The 21,744-nt window shown below is 42.5% G+C and overlaps 1 protein-coding gene across 6 annotated transcripts in view; it reads left to right on the top strand.

The window, feature by feature from the left end:
• LOC117359357 (probable ATP-dependent RNA helicase DDX60) overlaps positions 1–21,744 on the top strand; it is a 254,746-nt gene that overhangs the window by 166,972 nt on the left and 66,030 nt on the right. For all 6 annotated transcript variants that reach the window (XR_004539215.1, XM_033941992.1, XM_033941983.1 and 3 more), the window contains 5 exons: positions 6,573–6,700; positions 9,076–9,234; positions 15,107–15,248; positions 16,120–16,272; positions 16,905–17,009. Coding sequence is in view for 5 of the 6 variants with exons in the window: in XM_033941992.1 (XP_033797883.1) it covers positions 6,573–6,700; positions 9,076–9,234; positions 15,107–15,248; positions 16,120–16,272; positions 16,905–17,009 (687 nt within the window). In the remaining variant the exon portion in view is untranslated. The remainder of the gene's footprint in view (positions 1–6,572; positions 6,701–9,075; positions 9,235–15,106; positions 15,249–16,119; positions 16,273–16,904; positions 17,010–21,744) is intronic.

Genomic DNA, 21,744 nt, shown 5'->3' with positions numbered 1-21,744 from the left:
AACATTTCTCTTCCGCCTATCAACTAGGCGGATTACAAAATAAACATACATAAAATGAAAGGCCTACCAAAAATACAAATTCAAATAAAAATCAATCTAAAATACAAACTCAGCAAAAGAATAAATTTAACAGGTAAAATGATCCTAGGAAATAAGTACATCAAAGCGGTAATTCCTTATTCATAGAAAACTTTTACAAATAGGCGAGTTTTCAGTAGTTTTTTGAATGATCCAAAATTAGAACACAATTTTAATGGTCCATTCAGAGCATTCCACAATTTTGGGCCAACTGCTGAAATAGCTGACATCCAGGTGCCAGTGCTAGGATAGCTATCCAGGCAAGTTACACCAGACAAAAAGCTGTCTGCTTATCTATACAGGCCCCAGCATTGAATATTAAATGGAACCTAAACAAACAAAAATCTTAATTTCCTTCTGATAACCCCCCCCCCCCCCGCTCAACGCTGGAGAGGTCTTTCAGGCAATGCCCAGCATATTCATTGCAGGAGAATGCCCAGTATATTCCCTCAGGCAACGCCCAGTATATTCAGTGGAGGAGAGGTCTCTCAGGTGGTAGGAGCTCAGCAAGGAGATAATAAGCTGACAAGGCAGGGTTATAGGCAGCCCAGATCTATCCACTGGTTCAGGCCTTTGACATCTTAGGGAACAGGCAGGGCTCTGACACAATGAGCAGGATCAGGATCAGACTTCTAGTATCTGCCTCAGGGAACAGATCTCTGGAACCTGATTCATGGAGCAGACTTGAAAATAAAGATCTCCAGGGATGCCTCCTTTATACCCTCTGGTCTGAATGCTTATCTTTGGTGATAAGATATTCTCTCCACCTCCAGTTCCAACCTGTTGACCTTAGCATCTCCAGAAATATCTTTTTAACACTACCTCAAACTGTAATTCTAGGAATCTCAGCTCCTTGCTGGTGGCATCCAAAGAGTTCTGGCACCTTTTGCCTGGAGGGTCATCTTGCCCTCAGTACATGCTTTGGGAAAGAGGGTTATGATACAATATCATGTCCAAGTGCCATTAGTCAAGCGCCACAGGCAGTTCTTACTAAGGAGAAAATGTAGGCCAGAGTTCACCTCTGCTTCAGACAAAGAGCGGCATAATAATAAAAAAAAACATCTAAGTCCGTTTTGGGCCTAGGGCACTAGTTGTCCAAAGTCAGCAGCGTCTAAGGTCCATTCTCGAAAAATACGTACAAAATATATTTTTATTGAGAATCGTCTAATTATATGTCCAGGGTAACCATAATACAAGGGACATTCAATAATTTATCATCCAGACCGCTAGTTCGTCTATCTTTATATCACATTCTTGTCCCAAAAAATTGTCCAAGTCCCAAATGCCTAGAAAAAGACCTTTTGGATGTGGAAGGGACCAGCAAAGTGATGGACTGGCTACCCAGACATGGTAACAGAGTAGTAAGGCACCTTACAGGGCACTGCTGTGAACTTCACAAAAAGGATGCCACAAAATCTCACCACAACTCCCTTATAGGACATGATGAACCCTCCAAAACGCCTCTAAAACCCACCTATCTACCACCCCAATAGCCCTTATGGCTGCAGGTGCCACCTATATGGCAGTACAGTAGGGTTTAGAGATTTTTTGGTGGGGGTCACATTTTTTTACCATGAATGCAGTGTTTAGAATGGCTTATGGGCCTGGGACCTCCTCTTTATGTTTCACTAGCCCATCTCCCAGACTACGTAAGCCACCCCTGTGCAACTCTACTAGGCTTTCCTATGCCAGGTGCTGATGTTCTGGAGGCAGGTATGTACATTTTTCTTCTGATATTTATGGTGATGTGTGGGGGTCAGTGATCACTGGGGGAGTGTGTAGGGTTCTGTACTTTGTTCCTGCATTGGTTATCTGGTCACTTTGGATACCTTCTGGGCACTTATAACTGTTTTTAGATCGCCTAAGTCACAACATATAAGTTCCATCTAGGCAGTCTCATTAAACTTCTAATTATCGCTGCAGGATGACTAAGTCTAGGTCAGCCCATATCCCACCTACCTCCCGCCCTAACCACTTCTTGAAAAACACCCCTTTTTCACTCTGGGCACACAGCAGTGTCAAAAGGCCTAAGCTACTATTAGATACAGTGGTACCTTGGTTTACGAGCATAATTCATTCCAGAAGCATGCTCGTAAACCAAAATACTCATATATCAAAGCGAGTTTCCCCATAGGAAATAATGGAAACTCGCTTTAATACGTTCCCACCACCTCCCGAGGCCAGCGGTGCTGTTCTATTCCCCCCCCCCCCCACAAGAACCGGCATTGCTCCCCCCCGAAGCCCCCCCCCACGATCTGGCACCCTCCCCCCTGCGATCCGGCACCCCCTCCGCCGCGACCTGAAGTCCCCCAGACCCACCCGAACCCGCTTCTTACTTTCAGCTCGGCCTTGACACCAGCATATCCTGTGCGTTGGTGCCGGTGCCCGAAGATCGGCCTCCTCTTCTGTGCTGGGCCTTGAGCATCTGCATATGCTCAAGGCCTGTGAGTTCATGTTCTCTCTGAGATTCTCCGAGGCCAAGCTGAAAGTAAGAAGCGGGTTTGGGTGGGTCTGGGGGACTTCAGTTCGGGGGGGGGGGGTGCTGGATCACGGGGGGGAGGGTGCCAGATCGCGGGAGGGGGCTTCGGGGGGAGCCACGCTCAGTTTCCGAGGCGCCGATTTTGTGAATGTTTTGCTCGTCTTGCAAAACACTCGCAAACTGGTGCACTCGTAAACCGAAGTACCACTGTACATCTAAAACCCATTTTGATTATCGGCACTTGGGTGACCTGTATTTTAGGTCGTCCAAGTGCCAATTTGGATGGGGTTTTTTTAGACGTATTTCTATTTCGATTATGTACCTCTTAGTCTTTAAATTCTGCAGGAGGTGTATTCAGCTGTGTGTAAAATCTATATAGAGGGGTTTACCCCTTACAGTTCTATCATTTTGTAAAGGGCAAATCTTACTAGACATCCCTTCCGCAATATCGCTTACAAACATGTTAAAAAGGAACTAGACCAAATAGCACACCACTGGTAACATCATTTTTCTCAGAGTGACCTCCATTTACCACTATACTTTGCTGTCTTCTACTCAACTATGTTCTAACCTAGCCAGTCACTTTAGGGCCCCTACCAAGGGCACAAATTTTATTATAAGTCATCTATGCGGAACTGTAGCAAGGCTTTTACCTTGTGTAGTAGTTGCTGGACAGCGCATTACATAGTTAGTAGGTTTTCCCATCTCATCTGGAAGGAAGGAGGATTTAATGAATCAGTGTTACATATGGAGGGAACTGTACTAGAAGAAACCTCTCAAGTATAAAACTGCAGTGCTACATTTGCATAATTATCTTTGGCTATGTACCTCCCTAGTTATTGGCCATTCCTGTTAGGAGAGAACTCTTCTAACCTAAACCTTATCCATATAGATCACAGAAATTCTATAGACTGTATACCCATGTGGGATCCCTACGAGGGTCAAGATAAGGAAATTGGGTCATTAGGGCATAGACAGGGGGTGGGTAAGCAGAGTGGGCAGACTTGATGGGCTGTAGCCCTTTTCTGCCATCATCTTCTATGTTTCTATGTTTCTATACTGTGCTACCCTAATTAGTATTATAAGTGAAATGAGTAACCCAGGAGTATATAGGAGTTAGAAACCACTTAAGCATCAATGCTGTACGGTGACTGAAGGAACAGAGAACTCTCTACTTCTCTTATGAGAAACTAAGAAGAAAGGAGAGACTAATCTATATGTGTACTTGCCAGCAAGGTGACCTGGAGTATTTCAGTTTACCAGGCACTATTAATCTCTTGCACAGGTTCATTAACACCAATTGCCCTGGTTACCCTAGTAACCCTCAAATCTACTATTAAGATTTTGGGTGTGCTCTTTGAAACAAATCTCAGCTTTCAACCTTAAAAATTGCTTTACTGGGACAAACTGAAGGTCCATCAAGCCCAGTATCCTGTTTCCAACAATGACCAACCCAGATCACAAGTACCTAGCTAGACCCTAAATAGTAAAACAGATTTTATGCTGTTTATCCTAGGAATAAGCAGTGGATTTCCCTAAGGCTTCAATAATAGCCTTTGGACTTCTCTTTTAGGAAATTGTCCAAACCATTTTTAAATCCCGCTAAGCTAACTAATTTCACCACATTCTCCAGCAATGAATTGCAGAGTTTAATTACATGTTGTGTGAAGAAATATTTTCTCTGTTTTTTTTTTTCAATCTATTTGTAGCTTCATCACATGCCCCTAGTACTAGTATTTTTGGAGAGAGTGAGCAAATGATTCACATCTACCCTTTTCACTCCACTCAGTATTTTATAGACCATTATCATATCACTCATGTGCCATCTCTTCTCCAAGCTGAAGAGCCTTAGCTGCTTTAGCCTTTTCTCATAGGGAAGTTTCACTTCTCTGTACCTTTTCTAATTCCGCTATATCTTTTTTGAAATATGGCAACCAGAACTGTACACAGTATTCAAGGTACGTCCGTACAAGACTGGAGGCAACATGGATTCACTAGACGTAGGTCTAGTCAGACAAATCTGATCAATTTCTTTGACTGGGTGACCAGAGAATTGGCTAGAGGGCTAGATGTGGTGTATTTAGATTTTAGCAAAGCCTTTGACAGTATTCCACACAGACTTCTAATAAATAAACTGAGTGCCCTCAGGATGGGCCCCTAAGTGACAGGCTGGGTCAGAAACTGGTTGAATGGAAGATGACAGAGGGTAGTAGTCAATGGAGATCTCTTTGAGGATAGGGATGTTACCAGTGGTGTGCCTCAAGGTTCTGTTCTTGGGCAGGTCTTTTTAACATTTTTATAAGCAATATTGCTGAAGGGCTGCCAGGTAAGATTTGCCTCTTTGCAGATGATACCAAAATCTGTTCTAGAGTAGAATAATATGAAGAATAACCTAGTGAAGCTTGAGGAATAGTCTGAAATTTGGCAGCTAAAATTGAATGCTAAGAAATGCAAGGTCATGCATTTGGGCTTCAAAAACCTGAAAGAATGGTACAATTTAGGGGGTGAAGAACTTATGTGCATGAAGAAAGAGTGGGACTTGGGTGTGATTGTATGTGAATATCTTTAGGTGGGTTTTGTGATTAAGAACTTTCATACATCAATATTCTAGGGTTATTTGTCATAGACTTAGTACATGGAGGATTAGTTGGATTATCTTAAGGTGACCAAACAAGTTGAAATGATGATGGTGAAAACTAGAAGGATGATTGGGGTCATAGGAAGAGGTATGGCTAGTAGGAAAAAGGAGGCATTGATGACCCTGTATAAGACTGGTGAGACCTCATTTAGAATATATTGGGCACAATTCTGGAGACCGCACCTTCAAAAAGATATAAAAGATGGAGTGCAAAGTGTTCTAACGTCATCTAGTGGATTGATTACCCATACCCCTGACACAGGCTTCAGTGTTATAGCCGAAACATGGACCGTGTCGGGTACAAGAGATTCTGAAAGGATCCACAAAAGGATATATTATATGGATTGATACTTATTTATATATGTGTTGTATTGAATAAATGATTTGAAACTCAACACTGTCATAGGTTGATGTGTACAGTTCTCTCCCCACTTTCTCTCTTTTGTTGGTACTTTGTCAAACGCCTTTTGAAAATCCAAATGTACATTAACGGGCTCACCTTTATTCACATGTTCATTCACCCCTTCAAAGAAATACAGTAGATTGGTGAGGCTAGATTTCCCTTGACTAAAACCATGTTGGCTTTCTCTCATTAATCCATGCTTCTGTATACTGTATGTTCTGTCATTTTGTTCTTTATAATAGTCTCTACCATTTTGCCCGGCACCGATGTCAGACTCACCTTTTATTTCTTATATTGTTCACTGCGGTTTCTTCAAATTAAAGATGATCTGCTCCATAAATAAACTTTTCACAAAATCTACACTGCAAAATTTTATTCACTCTTTAATAATTTCAAACTTAGAACTCCAGGGTGTTAAGGCCTCAGAACTGAGATGTTTGCAACTAGTTCAAAACTCAGCAGTAAAACCTCTTGCAGGCTCAGGAAAATTCAATCATGTAATAGGGTTACCTACATTCTCAGCACCCTGAGGTTGTAGATGCAAACTCATGCTGCTTCTTGTGACCCTGGGCAAATCACTTAATCCCCTCATTGCCCCAGGTACATTAGATAGACTGTGAGCTCTCTGAGACAGACAGGGAAAAATGCTTGAGTACCTGAATAAATTCCTGTAAACCAGGGGTGTCCAACCTTTTGGCTTCCCTGGGCCGCATTGGCCGAAAAAAATGTTTCTCGGGCCGCGCAAACGCTGCAGCAAGACAGAGGAGGAAGCCGGCAAGATGGTAAACACCCGGGGGCAGCAGAGGAAAACACTGCATCACCCTCAACCGGGCCGCATAAAATACTTCATCGGGCTGCATGCGGCCCTCGGCCCGCAGGTTGGACACCCCTGCTGTAAACTGTTCTGAGCTCCCGTGGGAGAACAGTATAGCAAACTGAATAAATAAATAGATTATGGTGTATACTTCATGTAGGCTGATCTGCTGCTGCAACACCTTAAACCTTATCATGCCGGCTGTTCTGATGAAGATATGCAGAAAAAAGTTCCACTTTTTGTTGAAAAGCTGAAGGAAATGAACAAATTGCCAGCATTGTTGTTTATGTAAGTACTGTATTATGCTATAACTTCAGTGGGAGATTATTGTTTATATTTCAAGTGTATTAAGAGTATTTGAGAAGAGTCAAAGATATGAACTACAATAATATGTCCAGTTGAAGTAAGTCCTAAAGTCCAAAATGAATAATTTATTAAAAAGACATAAAACCTAGCATAGGCATATTTAACACATGCCTGCTTAAGGGGTTATATACAATGATAGTAGTTTTTTGGTTGCAGCATGCAGATGGAAGCTACTGTTTGTGACCTGCTAGGTCTGGGTCCAAGACCTGAGGCTGGTGCAAGGGTGTGCATGGTGTGTAGCTGAAGCTGCAATAATTATTTGATGGATAACTCATCTAGAATGCATGATCATTGATCATAATTACAAGGGATCTTCAAAAAGTTTCCACACTTTTATTTTTTAAACACTTATTAAATATCTCAAAAGCAAATTACACTTTCCACATAATCATCCTGTTTTATGACACATTTTTCCCAGTACCTACTAACTTCTTAATTCCATCAGAAAAGAATGTCCAACCATTTCCCGTGAAAATATGTAAGTGTGGAAATATTTTGAAGAACCCTCGTATTATGAATTATTATGAATATATTATTATAATAAGGGGTTACCTCTTGTTGTTTTATGATTGTGATCTGCCTTGAGTCAGATAATAAAAACCTGTACTGGATTTGGACTGTTATTGTCTCAATTCTGCCAAGCTTAGTTCTCCATATAGAGAGGTGCCATAGATGTTGAGGAAGCAAATGTCTACCTTTCTTTGAGGCTGCATCATAAACCACAACTACCAGCCCATGTGCATTAGCCTTAGGTGCTACATAAGATATAGTGGAATTAGAAAATGTTCGAAGAAGGGAGACAATAATGCTTAAGGGGACGGAATGCCTCTCATATGAAGAAAGGTTTAAAAAGTTAGAGCCTTTCAGCTTGGAAAAGAGAAGGCTAAGGGAGGACATGATAGAGGTCTACAAAATCCTAAGTGGAGTAGAATGAGTAAACACAAATCAATTGTTTACTCTTTCAACAAGTACAAAGACTACGGAAAATTCTGTGAAGTTGCATAGTAGCACACTGAAAACATAAGAATAGGCATACTGGGTCGACCAATGGTCCATCTAACCCAGTATCCCATCTTCACAGAGTTCAATCCAAGTCACAAGTACCTGGCAAAAAACCCAATTAGTAGCAGCAGTTCATGCCACCAGGGCAAGCAGTGACTTTCCCCCATGTCTGTCTCAACAGCAGACTATGGACTTTCCTCCAGGAACTGCTCTTCCCACATCCTCTGGCAATGTGTTCCAGAGCTTAAGAACATAAGAATTGCCTTACTGGGCCAGACGAAAGGTCCATCAAGCCCAGTAGCCCGTTCTCATGGTGGCCAATCCAGGTCACTAGTGAAAAATATTTCCTCCTATTGATTTTAAAAGTATTACTCTATAACTTCCTCGAGTGTCCCCTAGTCTTAGTAAATCCTGATGCAGTAAAATAATCAATCCACTTGTACCCATTCCCTTATGTGATCCTTTCATAGCTAGCAGGCACAGTAGGTAACACAAACAACATCCAGCTGACTATGAGGTCACAGTAGAGAAATAGGAGAAAATATTTTTTTATTCAAGCTCTGTGTGGGAGGGGTTTGTTTGTTTTTTAGAAAAGCTTTTAAAAATGGTATTTTATGTTGGTTTGATAAATGAGAGCATAATTGTAAAATATATCATTTTTCTTTTGACTTTTAGGGCCTGATTCTATACATTCCACCTATAAAAATTGGCACTGACTAGTGTGGAGCTAAGCATGATTCTATAAAAATTATGCGCAACTTATAGAATCATGCTTAGCTTCAGTTATGCATCATAGTGCATGGGTGCATAGTGCATGGGTGCACTAAGTTATGCATCATAACTTTTAGTGTACCCATTTAAGCTCAGGAAAACCTGGCCTAAATGACTAAAAATTTGCACATAACTTAAAAGAATGACCACGATCTGTCCCCTAACCATACCCCCTTTAAGGTTCACGCACTGGACACGACATTTTGTGCTATATGCCAACCATTTGTGCTTGTAGCTTTCAATGAACTCCAACTAGCATCAATTATGAGGTGTTAATTGCCATTTATTGGCATGATTAGACCTATTAATCAAGTTGTGTGCGTACATCAGCTATGCGCACTGATATATGTACATAACTTTAGGTGCCATATATAGAATTGGGAGGGATATTGCAGTAAATATTTTAATCTAAAATTTATTATAGCAATATTAATATGTCAAGAATGAAAAGTATGTTGCTAACATTATAAATACGATTCTGATTTGTCCTTTAAAAATATATTTTTTGTTTAATATGATTTCAGATTCAACCTTCATTCTGTAGAAACCATACCAAATAATATACTATTGTTTCTGAGAGAGAAACAAAAAAGCAAACAGAAACAAAATATTGACAAAGAAAAATGGCACTTAACAAATAAGCTACAAAAAGTGGAAAAGGCCCTGAAAACTAGTCTGCCTTCGTAAGTATTGTTTTCAATTAAATCCCTAAATTGCCTCAGTGGAATGATATTTAATTTGCAGAACATTCTATTAACCATTCAATTTAAATTTTTTTAAGTTCCAATATCGTTATTAAAACTCTTTTTTTAATAAATAACAAAATATTAATATCAATAGCAACAATGGGTGATTGCACAGATCAGCACAATGAAATACACTTGGATAAGTGTTGTATATCAAGATTGAAAGAAATTTTAGTACGTATTATTTTTGCTTTCCAATTTTAAGTAAATCATTATTATTATGCAATATGGGAACTTTAGAAAGCAGTATTAACATAGAGGGACATTTTCAATAGTGTGTCTAAACCCTACCCCTTTTACAAAACCGTAGTGCAATTTTTAGCACCGGCTTTGGTGGTAACAGATCCAACGCTCATAGTGAGCGTGGGAGCTGTTACCACAGTAGATGGGAATCACTATACACAGGTACTCAGGTAAATCAGGATTCATAGCATAAAGTGACTGCTTTGAAGGTATCACAACTGGTGACACCCACATAGAAAGACCTAACTGGTAGGAGTGTGCAGGAAATAGACATAGATGAGGGTTCTTCAGCTATCTGTTTTGCTCCTAGGAAATAATGGAGCAAGGCATATTACAGACCAGCTCTACAATCAAAGTCTGTGCACACACTCTCGGTGCTGGTTTCAGAAAAGTTCTAACATATTTTATTGTAGATAACCTATGATAGAATTGTTAGAGTGAAGTCTTGAAGAAACTCCTGACTCACTAGATTTTACAATAGAGTTTATTTAGTGTTCCAGGAGGAGGGGAAAATCCAGAAATAGAGAAAAATGTGTAACCCCTACGCCCCCCCCCCAAAAAAAAAAAAAAAAAAAAGCTTGTTTATAGCAGATGGCTGGGCATTTCTTAAAGTTTTATCCTGTTAAGTCTTGTACAACTGATAAAATATTCAGGATCGGTGCATGTATTTTCCTAGCTGTGAAACTAGGCAGGGAGGTTCTCCCTTTAATACAAATGTACTCTTGTTAGCTGGAGCAGAAAAATATGTGGTTTAAAGAGATAGTCCTTCTGGCAATCAGGTGGGCCTTAGAAGCATGATTCTCATCACAACAATATGGCGGAAGGTTACTAACATACCTCACTGTAGTAAACACTACGGCTAATAATATAGCCAAAAAACATGAACCACGGCTCCAAAGATGTGAGAGAATCTGAGAAACAGCCTTTCTTAAAATTCTTATTAGCTGTAATGTATCGGTCTTGCTTCTCCTCACGCTATATGCCTCCATACCCTGGACTGCAAGAGAGCACTACTTTTTTTTTTTTTTTTTTTACCTCAGAGAAACTACAGCCCTGCTTCATACCAATCAGTTTTTCATCACCCACAACCAGGCCAACCTGGGTCAATCAACCTTTAAATGAATCATCTCCATGTGGACTTCCCGCTGTTTTGAATCTGCCACAGTAAAGCATTTCAACTGCATCCTGGCGGGATCAGCACACACAGATTATGCGCTACACCTTCTTCGGTGGCAAACTTCCAATCAAATCTGATACAAAGCATCTGCAAAGCTGCAACCTGGTCCTCAGTTCACACTTTTACTAAGCATTCCTGTTTGGACCACAGCACAAGACATTCGTTCTGAACAGTCCATCCTATGAAACCTATTTGTTCTTTGATCTATCACCACCACCCTGATACAATTTGTAGCTAGGGACTCACCAAGTGTGCCTGCATCTTTTCTGCTTGTCTCCAGAGAAAGTGAAGTTGCTTACCTGTAACGGGGATTCTCCACAGACAGTAGGGAAATGCAGTCAAACTTACCCTCCTGCCATCCCCAATAGAAAATAGCATTTTCAGCTGGAGACAAAACTGAGTTGGTGAGGGCAAGAGCCACTGAAGGCGGGAATCCCTGCACATGCCTAGCAAGCCAAAAGCTTACTATTGCTAGAGGAGAGCACCAACTCACCAGATAAGTCTGAGGACTTCACCAACAAGTGTGGCTCCTGTCTTCAGAGAACCCCTGTTTACAGGTAAGCAACTTCACTTTCTCTGCTGTCAAACACAGGCTGGAGATCAGGGGAGATATATATATATATATATATATATATATATATATATATATATATATACAGTGTTTTCACCAGCGCTTTTCAGCCGGGCGCTCCGCCCAGCAAATTTAGTTGCCCGCCCAGCTGTCATCTGCTGAATCCTGCTGCCGCCACTGCTTAACGCGCAGCCTGAAGAGCCGCCGAAAGACTCCCGCCCGACTTAAAACCAAACCCAGCAAGCAACTCGAACCCGGCTTCCCTCCGAAACTGGAAGTTACGTTATGGGGGGGGGGTGTAGGGAAGAGAAGCCGGCACGGACCATTAGAGCCCCGGAGCATGCGGGAGATAGGCCAGCCACAGAGGGAAGCTTACTTGCTCTTGCTTACTTCAGGCATTTCTCGCTGCCGGGTCCTGCCTACTTTCTGTTTCCGCGAAGGCAGGACCCGGCAACGAGAAAGGCCCGAAGTAAGCAAGAGCAGCAAATTGTAAGCTTCCCTCTGTCGCTGACCTTTGGGAGATAGGTCAGCGACGAAGGGAAACTTGCAACTTGCCTTTGTCTGTAGGAATCTGCCGGGTATGTGAGACGGGGGGTGGGGAATGGGAGGAGAAAAGCTGCTGTACCCAATTAGAGGGGGAGGGGTAAGAGAAATGCTGGTGCTTCTGCTGTACCCAATTGTGGGGGGGGGGGGGGGAAGAGAAATGCTGCTGCTGCTGCTGCTGTACCCAATAGGGGGAGGGGGAAGAGTCATGCTGCTGCACCCAATTAGGGGGGAGGGTGAAGAGAAATGCTGCTTCTGCTGTACCCAATTGGGGGGGAAGAGAAATGCTGATAATACTGCTGTACCCAATGGGGGGAGGGGGAAGAGAAATGCTGCTGCACCCAATTGGGGAGAGAGAGGGAAGGAGGGAGAAGGAAGATCAGGAAAAGGAGGAAAGAGATGCAAAGACCATGGGAAGGAGGGAAAGAAGATACCATACCATGGAGTGGAAGAGAGAGATGTCAGGGCATATGGGGGGGGAAGCAGGGCCAGATTAAAGGATAGGCCCAGTAGGCACAGGCCTAGGGCCCAAAATAGTCAGGGGGGGCCCGCCAGTGCTGTGCTTTGGGGCCTTACCCTTGCTGGATTCGCTGGCAGTAGCAACCTCATCATCATTCTGGACGCCCCCCCCAACCCGATCCGACCCTCCTTTACTTCCTTCCCTCATCAGTGACGTGCCAGAGGGAATCATGGCAGGAGAAAGCCCTGAAGCAGCCTGCTTAGAGTAGAGCAGTGCTGTTTAGAGTCTCATGATGGGAGGGAGGGAGAGATAGGAGGGTCGTGGGGGGGGGGGGGGAGAGTAGCAGTCTGCCCCGGGTGCTCGGCCTGGTGTCGTGAACTTCTTTGGCTAGCAACAGCATTTACAATTCACTGCTGTTGTCAGCTTCAGCCCTTCCTTTCTGCCAGGTCCTGCCTACTTCTGTTTCCATGAAGGCAGGACCTGACAGAGAAGAAGGCCCGAAGCTGGCAACAGCAGTGAATTGTGAATGCTGCTGCCTGAAGAAGTTCATGATGCCAGGCCTTGGGTGACAGAAGGAGGAAAGGGAGCAGAGGAGGAGAGACTTGCTGCACCCAACTGGAGGGAGAAAGAAGATGAGGGAGGGAATGAAACGAGATGCCAGGGATTGGAGAGAAGGGAGGGAGGAAGAGATGCCAGGGCATGGAAGGAAGAAGGAAAGTATGCCAGATCAAGGGAAAAGGAAGGGGGATAGGAAGGAGGAGATGTCAGAGCATGGAGGGGGAGGGAGAGATGGAAGAAAAGGAAAGGAGTGAGATGCCAGAGAATCAGGGAAGGGAAGATACCAGACTGTGGGGTACGAAGGAAAGAAAGGAGAAGAAAGAGATGTCAGAGCATAGGTGGTGACAGAGAGAAAAATGGAGAGGTGGCAGAGCAGAAATCAATCATGTACAAAGGAGAAGAGAAGGAGCACAGGATAGATAGTTTATTGAAGGAGCATAAAAAGAGGGAAGATGCCATATGGAACGGGGAGAGGGCAGACAGACAGTGGATGGAAGGGGCTGATGCTGCATGGAAGACAAAGCAGACAGATGCTGGCTAGAAAGAAGAGTGAAGACAAGATGATTAAAGCAGAAATGACAAAAGGTCGAAAAATTTTTTTGTTGCTTTACGTAGAATCAAGTAGTATTGTATCTATTGATTAAAGTTTATAAACAGGAAATGGAAATAAGGCAGTTTTTTGGGGACTAAACCCCTTTCCTCAGGTCAGAACAGGATACTATAACAGCAGTGGTGCCCAAATGGTCGAGCGCGATCGACCAGTAGATCGCAAAGGCAATGTGAGTCGATCGCGTTGCCTTGGCAATCTTTTTCTTCCTGCCTCCCTGAGCCAGGCCAGGCGCCTACAAGCACCGGACTCACAAGACTTCACCTCCGACGTCAATTCTGATGTCAGAGAGGAAGTTCTGGGCCAGCCAATCGCTGCCTGGCTGGCCTGGAACTTCCTCTCTGACGTTAGAATTGACATCAGAGGTGAAGTCTTGTGAATCCGGCGCTTGTACATTCCTGGCCTGGCTCGAGAGAAATCGGCATGGTGGCTTAGGGGGTAGGGAAAGAATCGGGGAAGTAGAGAAATTGGCGCAATGGCTTGGGGGGGGAGGGGGAGAGAGACAGAAAGAAAAAGGGAGGGGCAGAAAGAAAAAAATATTGGACTTATAGTCAGAAGAAGGAAGTGCAAACAGAGACAAATGAAATCACCAGACAAAAAGGTAGGAAAAATGATTTTATTTTCAGTTTAGTGATCAAAATGTGTCTGTTTTGAGAATTTATATCTGCTGTCTATATTTTGCACTACGGCCCCCTTATACTAAACCGCAATAGCGGTTTTTAGCACAGGGAGCCTATGAGCATCGAGAGCAGCGCAGGGCATTCAGTGCATCTCCCTGCTCTAAAAACCACTATTGCGATTTAGTAAAAAGGGAGGGGGTATATTTGTCTATTTTTGTATAGTTGTTCCTGAGGTGACATTGCATAGAATTGTCTGCCTTGACCACTTTGAAAACCCGCGGAATATAAATGATAATTAACATTTTCTCTGCGTACTGTGTGCTTTGTGTTTTTAAAAAAATTTTATTGTTGGTAGATCATTTTGACTTGGTCATTTTAAAAGTAGCTCGCAAGCCCAAAAAGTGTGGGCACCCCTGCTGTAGAGCCATTTCTTGTATGACTGGGCTATATTTATCTTTTTTTTTAGTTGTTTAAATTCATGCAGAAATAAGTGGCTAGATTGAACCTAATGACTTCATTAACGCCTTTCCCTTTTTTAACCTCTATACCATTTGAAAGAGGCCAAATACTTCTTAAATTTAGTAAAAATATTCTGGCACAAGTGTCAAACCTTAAAAAAGGAAGTCATATTGAGCATTGGAAAATAATAATAATTAACTAATAAAAATAGTACACATTTAGGGCTCCTTTTACTAAGTTACGATAGTGGTTTTAGCGTGCGCTTAGCACACGGAGGAATTGCCACATGTGCTAGATGCTAATGCCAGCATTCAGCTGGCGTTAGTTTTCCCACGTAGCGCAGGGGTTTGCGCGTGCTAAAAATGCTAGCGCACCTTAGTAAAAGAGGGGGTTAATTTTCCCCACCACCAAATTTCCCCATCCCGCCCCACCCGGCTACTTTTTCATGCCACCCGTCTGGAAAAAATTTCTGGGGAGAACACTGTATATATATATATATATATATTTATTGTTGCATACAGGTTGCCTAAAACAGATATCTTAATACGAGTATTTTGGTTTGTTGATGCAGTAAAGGAAAACTGTCTGCAAGCAAAACAGAACGTAACATTTTCAGAGCTTCTGAAAAGGAAGAATTAGACAAAAAGCTTAAAAAATGCAATGAAATTCCACCAGACTGCACTTATGGAAATTGCAAATCTGTGAATGATGAGGTAAGATTTTCAGTCATTTTAATTATGAGAGTGCATGTAGGAATTATAAATTATTTCAACTCTAAATGCTACAGTAAATTTCATAAAATATGATGTAGTTAAGTTAGTTACATGTAAAATAATAATAATAGCTTTATTTATATCCCGTCATACCTTTCATTTCAAGATGGTTTACAACAAGAGAGGCTGCATCCAGTGTCTTAATTACCGTCTTTTTAGATAAGACCCCCTGAGGCAGGCCTTACGGCCGAAACACATACATGTCGGGTCTTAACAGTGAATAAATAGATTGAGCATCTCAGGTCACCTTTTTTGTCTTTGATTTTTTACTTATGCTCTTAAGTCATGTTGCCCTTATTTTGGAAGTCCTATTTGTGATATACACAAGTAAAAATTGTCACATGTATGTGAGGGTGATTTGAAAAGTTCAGTAAAACCCAATTATATTTCTCAACGTGGAGGGAATTTTTGATAGGATGGCTAAGTCTGAGTTTGGATGTTTTGGGAAAGACGTCCAGAAATCCAGTAGAGAAGATGTCCATTCTCAAAACAGCAAGATGTCTATTTTTTTTTTTTTTTTACGACCTGTGTAGATGTCTTAGTCCTTAGTACATCTATCTTTTTTGGCCATACTCAAATATAAAGATGTCCACATGAAAAACACACAAGAGCAAGTTTTTCGGATGTTATTCTTAGGACACTGCACAGAAGTATTACTGCACATTCCTCAGCACAGAAGTATTACTGCAGAGAATGTCATCTTAAAACCCTCTACCGTGGCTTTGTTAAAGGGGTCGAAAAAGAACTATAAATCTGCCTGTGAACCTCATTGATTCTAATTAATATTCCTCTCATTCTTTTAAATTAATAGCTTATGCAGAAAATCCTGAAACGACTTCCGAATACAAAAAAAGGCGAGGAAATACGAAAACTGGTAGAGTCAGGAATTGGATACCATCATGGCCCCTTGTTTCAGAAAGGAAGACAGGTTGTGGAGATGCTGTTCAGGATGGGATACTTAGGGGTCAGTAGTTGTTTCTTAATTTTTTTCATGTACAGTATATTTGGTTTCATCTTGTGCCTTAGAGTTCAATATATGGGAATTTCCTAAAGAAATACTCTGTACTGTTCCTGGCCCAAATATTTAATCCTAATTAGATTTATTTTTATTTTTTTGTAAGAAAAGTGTCTTATACTTTTGTCTGCTGAGGATAACTAGTAACTTCATAACTAGTAACCTTGATATACTACCTTTCCTTGCAATAATAGTAATTTTAATGTATTATTTTTACAAAGTAACTTGCCCAACACTGGTAATAATCTGTATATTATATTGTCTAGGAAATGTTTGCAGAGATTAGAGACAGCAAGGATGATTCTAGGGGTTTCCAGATGGTGTTCTGCAAGGCCATTATGGACCCAATTGCATTGTATACAATATAAAACAAAGGTCTTCTTTTATCAAGCCGCATTAGGTTTTTTTTATTGACAGCCTCTGCAGTAAAAGCTCTGACACTCATAGGAATTCTATGAGCATTGGAGCTTTTACCATTGCGACTGGCGACAAAAAAACCCCCAAATGTGGTTTGATAAAGGGGGGGATTTTTATTTTAATTGTAACTCTAATATAAACACTTTTTTCTGTTTTCTTTCTAGGTGGTATCAGCTACAAGTTCACTTGCTTTAGGAATCAATATGCCCTGTAAATCAGTAGTTTTCATGGAGGATTCCCTCTACTTGGATGCTCTGAACTATAGACAGGTTTGGAAATATAGTAATTGCCTAAAAACTGAAATAAGATATCAAAAGTGTCATTAAAATTGCATGGTAGGACTAAGGGCTCCTTTTACTAAGCTGCGATAGTGGGCTTAGCGTATGCTAGATGCTAACGTCAGCATTGAGCTGGTGTTAGTTCTAGCAACGTAGCATGGGTTTAGCGCTTGCGGCAATTCTGCACACGCTAAAAACGCTATTGCAGCTTAGTAAAAGAAGCCCTAAATGTTAGTTATTGTGTCCTTGTGCTAGAAAAATATATGCACATATATGTAGAGTCTTTATTTTATTTTTTTAAATATCTTTATTCATTTTAAAGCTTAAAATAAGTGCAACATATTATACAGACATTTTACACTTTAACAGCAGTGAAATTCAATCAAATTATATTTCATAACAAATACATGTACCCTCCCCCCCCTCTATATACCCAACAATTGCACTCAACCATAATTAAATTAAAAGTATTTCCCCACCCTGGACGTGTATGTTCAAAGGGCAAAATCAACAATCACTCCTTACAGAATTTTGTCAATGGTTCCCAAACATCCTTAAATTTCCTATAATGTCCCTGCTGTATGGCAATCATACGAATGTAGAGTCTTTAATAAGCCAGTAAGAAGCTGACAAGAAGCCAGTAAGAGAATCAGCCTGGATCACTAGATGATCAAGAGGCAAAAGACACCCAGGGAGCACAAGGTAATAGGAGAGAAAATAAATGGATTCTTTGCTTCGGTCTTCAAAGAGGAAGATGTGAAGGAGATACCCATGCCAGAAATGGTATTTAATACTGATGAGTTGGAGGAAATAGAGAATGACACTGTGGCTGTTACCCGCTGGTAGCCACAGGTAACCCGCCAAAACGGTGAGGAAAAAACTGTGTTCACCGTGGCTATGGGGACAAGGCTATTCACCACCCCGTGGAGCAGTGAATGGCCTTGTCCCTGCAGTTAAGGGAGGGAATGCGTGCGGTCACCTATCGCGCTCCCTCCCTCCTTACTGCTGCCGCCGAGTCTAAACATCTTCCTACTCCCTCCCTGCCCCTTACCTTCATGGCCACGATATCTAAACTGCCTTCTTACAGCAGCCGGAGCGTTGAAGCTGCGTGTGGCTGCCGTAAAGGTCATCTCTGACGCAACCGGAAGTTGCATCAGAGACGACCTTTCCGGCAGCCATATGCAACTTCAACGCTCCGGCTGCTGTAAGAAGGCAGTTTAGAAATCGCCGGCCACAAAGGTAAAGAGCAGGGAGGTTTGTCGGCACAGTTGTCGGACCAGGCCTGTTATCCAGGGTGGAGGGGCGCTGGTGCATGGCGGAAGCAGCTAAGAGGTGTTCTTGCTGCAGGGGGGGTGAAAGCGCCACGAAGGTAAGGGGCAGGAAGGGAGAAAGGGAGGAAAGGTGGGGTGGAGATGAACAGACGCTGAAGGGAAATGGGTAAATCAGAGTGGGGAGAAGACGCTGAAAGGACATGGGGAAGACAGAGTGGGGAGAAGACGCTGAAGGCGATAAGCAACATGAAAGCATCATTCAGAAAATGGAAAAAAGACCAAACAGAAGAGAACCAAAAAGTGCACAAAGAACACCAGAAGGAATGTCACCGAGTGGTTAGAAAAGCAAAAAGAGAATACAAAGAGAGACTGGCAGAGGAAGCAACAAACTTCAAGTCTTTCTTCAGATACGTCAAGGGGAAGCAACCGGCAAGAGAAGAAGTTGGACCATTGGATGATGGAGATAGAAAGGGAGTAGTAAAAGAAGAGAAAGAGATAGCTGACAAGTTAAATGAGTTCTTCATGTCAGTCTTCACGAGGGAGAATACAACCAACATTCCAGAACCCGAGGAAATCGTAATAGGAGACCAAAATGATAAACTGGTCAATTTAGAGGTAAGCCAAGAGGATGTACTCAAGCAGATAGACAGACTAAAGAGCGACAAATTGCCAGGTCCGGACGGCATTCACCCAAGGGTACTCAAGGAACAAAAAAACGAAATAGCGGAGCCACTTCGACAAATATGCAACCTATCCTTAAAAACCGGAGAGATCCCGGAGGACTGGAAAATAGCAAATGTCACGCCCATCTTCAAGAAGGGCTCAAGGGGCGACCCAGCCTGACCTCGGTCCCAGGAAAGATGATGGAGGCACTGATTAAGGACAGCATCTGTGAACACATCGAAAACAATGGGCAGCTAAAACCGAGTCAGCATGGCTTCTGCAAGGGTAGGTCATGCCTCACAAACTTATTGTACTTCTTTGAGGGGGTGAACAGCCAGGTGGATAAAGGGGAATCTATAGATATCATTTACCTCGACTTCCAAAAAGCCTTCGACAAGGTACCACACGAGAGACTGCTCAAGAAGATATGGAACCATGGGGTGCAAGGGGAGGTCCACCGATGGATCAAAAACTGGCTGGCAAACAGGAAACAGAGGGTTGGCATAAAGGGCCATTACTCGGACTGGAAAGGGGTCACGAGCGGAGTTCCACAGGGGTCGGTGCTGGGACCGCTCCTGTTCAATATCTACATAAACGACCTAGAAGCGGGAACCAAGTGTGAGGTCATTAAATTCGCAGATGAACCAAACTATACAGCAGGGCTCAAATGAGGGAAGACTGCGAAGATCTCCAAAAGGATCTAACGAAGCTGGAAAAGTGGGCCGAAAAATGGCAAATGAGCTTCAACATAGGGAAATGCAAGGTCATGCACGTGAGGAAAAAGAACCCGATGTTCACTTACAAAATGGGGGGAACACCACTAGGGGTCAGTAACCTGGAGAGAGACCTGGGAGTGATGGTAGACACAACAATGAAGGCATCGGCGCAGTGTGCCACGGCCTCAAGGAAAGCAAACAGAATGTTGGGTATCATTAAGAAGGATATCACGACCAGGACGAGGGAAGTCATCATGCCGCTGTATCGTGCAATGGTTTGGCCGCACTTGGAGTACTGTGTCCAGTACTGGTCGCCGTACCTCAAGAAGGACATGGCGGTACTTGAGGGAGTACAGAGAAGAGCAACTAAACTGATAAAGGGAATGGAAAATCTCTCCTATACCGACAGATTAAAGCAGTTAGGACTTTTCTCCCTGGAAAAGCGGAGACTTAGAGGAGAGATGATAGAAACCTTCAAGATACTGAAGGGCATAGAAAAAGTAGACAGGGACAGATTTTTCAAATTATAGGGCAACACAAGTACAAGGGGACACTCAGCGAAATTGAAAGGGGACAGGTTTAGAACAAATGCTAGGAAGTTCTTTTTCACTCAGAGGGTGGTGGATACATGGAACACGTTTCCGGAGGCTGTGGTAGACAGGAACACATTAAATGGTTTCAAAGAAGGTTTGGATAGATTCCTAGAAGAAAAAGGGATTGAGGGGTATAGATGGGCTTGATGGGCCGCCGCGAGAGTGGACCGCTGAGCAGGATGGACCTATGGTCTGCCTCAGCGGAGGCAACTTCTTATGTTCTTATGTTCTTAAGGGACATGGGGAAGAGAGAGTGGGGAGAAGATGCTGAAGGGAAATGGGGAAGAGAGAGTGGGGAGAAGACACTGAAGGGAAATGGAAAAGAGAGAGTGGGGAGAAGATGCTGGCAGGGAAGAAGACAGAGATGCCAGACTATGGGGGGAGCAGAGGGAAGAAGATGGGTGCCAGACCAATTTGGAGGGGGGGGAGAAAGGGAGAGGCACAGTAACAGAGCAAATGGAAGACGCAGAGAGAAGGGAGACAGTGGATGGAAAGAATTGAATGAGGTGTTGAAAGCAGAAACCAGACAACAAAGGTAAAAAAAAAAAATTCTATTTCTTTTTCTTTTTTTTTTGCTTTAGAATAAAGTAGTATATTAGTTGTGTTGATAAAAATTTATAAACAAAGCCCTGCCAGCTGAACATCTCTTTCTCCAGTTCAGCAGCCAGAACTTTGATTTATTAGGAAGGAATAAGCTAAATATTGCAGTACTGAGGCTTGTATGGATGCTGCGGGGTCAGTGACGGGGCTGTGAATGGGATGGCAGTGACGGTGATAGGGCGGTGAAGAGGATGGCGGTGATGGTGACGGGGTGGTGAAGGGAATGGTGGGCCGGGGACGGGGCAGTGACAGGGATAGATTTTTTTCCCCATGCCATTCTCTAGGAGGAACTAAAACAAATTTCTGTAAACATGAAAGATGTAATAGGGCAAATTGACAAACTAAAGAGTAACAAATCACCTAGACACCACAGTAAAGATAGAACTAAAAAAAAAAAAAAAGAAGTTGCAGTTCTATTATTAGTCATTTGTAACCTGTCTTTAAAATGAAATGGCCCTTTTTCTAAGCTACATTAGGCATTAATGCACACCTAATGCAACAAAAATGACTTTAACATGGGACATGCTAAAATATTCCATGTTAGTTTTTCCATTTACACATGCAAATAATGCAGTAATTGTTTTCTGTTTGGCTTTTTTTTTTTTTTTTTTTTGAGGGAGTATGACAGTGGTGAGTGCATCTACATTACCAAGTGCTAACTGGTTAGTGCATGGTTTCACTTGGGAACCCTTACCACCTTAGCATATGGGATAGACCCATGTAAGGACACACTAAGGCAATTTGTAGCTGCATCTTACAGCCTGTTTTACAAAGCCGCACAGCAACAGCCCTGAAGCCCTTTAAATCTCTATGGGCTTTGGGGCCGTTACCTTTGAAAAAAAAAAAGGCCCTTAGTAAAAGGACTCCCGAGTGTGGTACCTGA

Source organism: Geotrypetes seraphini, chromosome 1 (genome assembly GCF_902459505.1).
Source record: "Geotrypetes seraphini chromosome 1, aGeoSer1.1, whole genome shotgun sequence".
NCBI classification, from domain to species: Eukaryota; Metazoa; Chordata; class Amphibia; order Gymnophiona; family Dermophiidae; genus Geotrypetes; species Geotrypetes seraphini.
The sequence above is the reverse complement of the archived record's forward strand: the minus strand, read 5'-3'. Positions and strand labels throughout refer to the sequence as shown.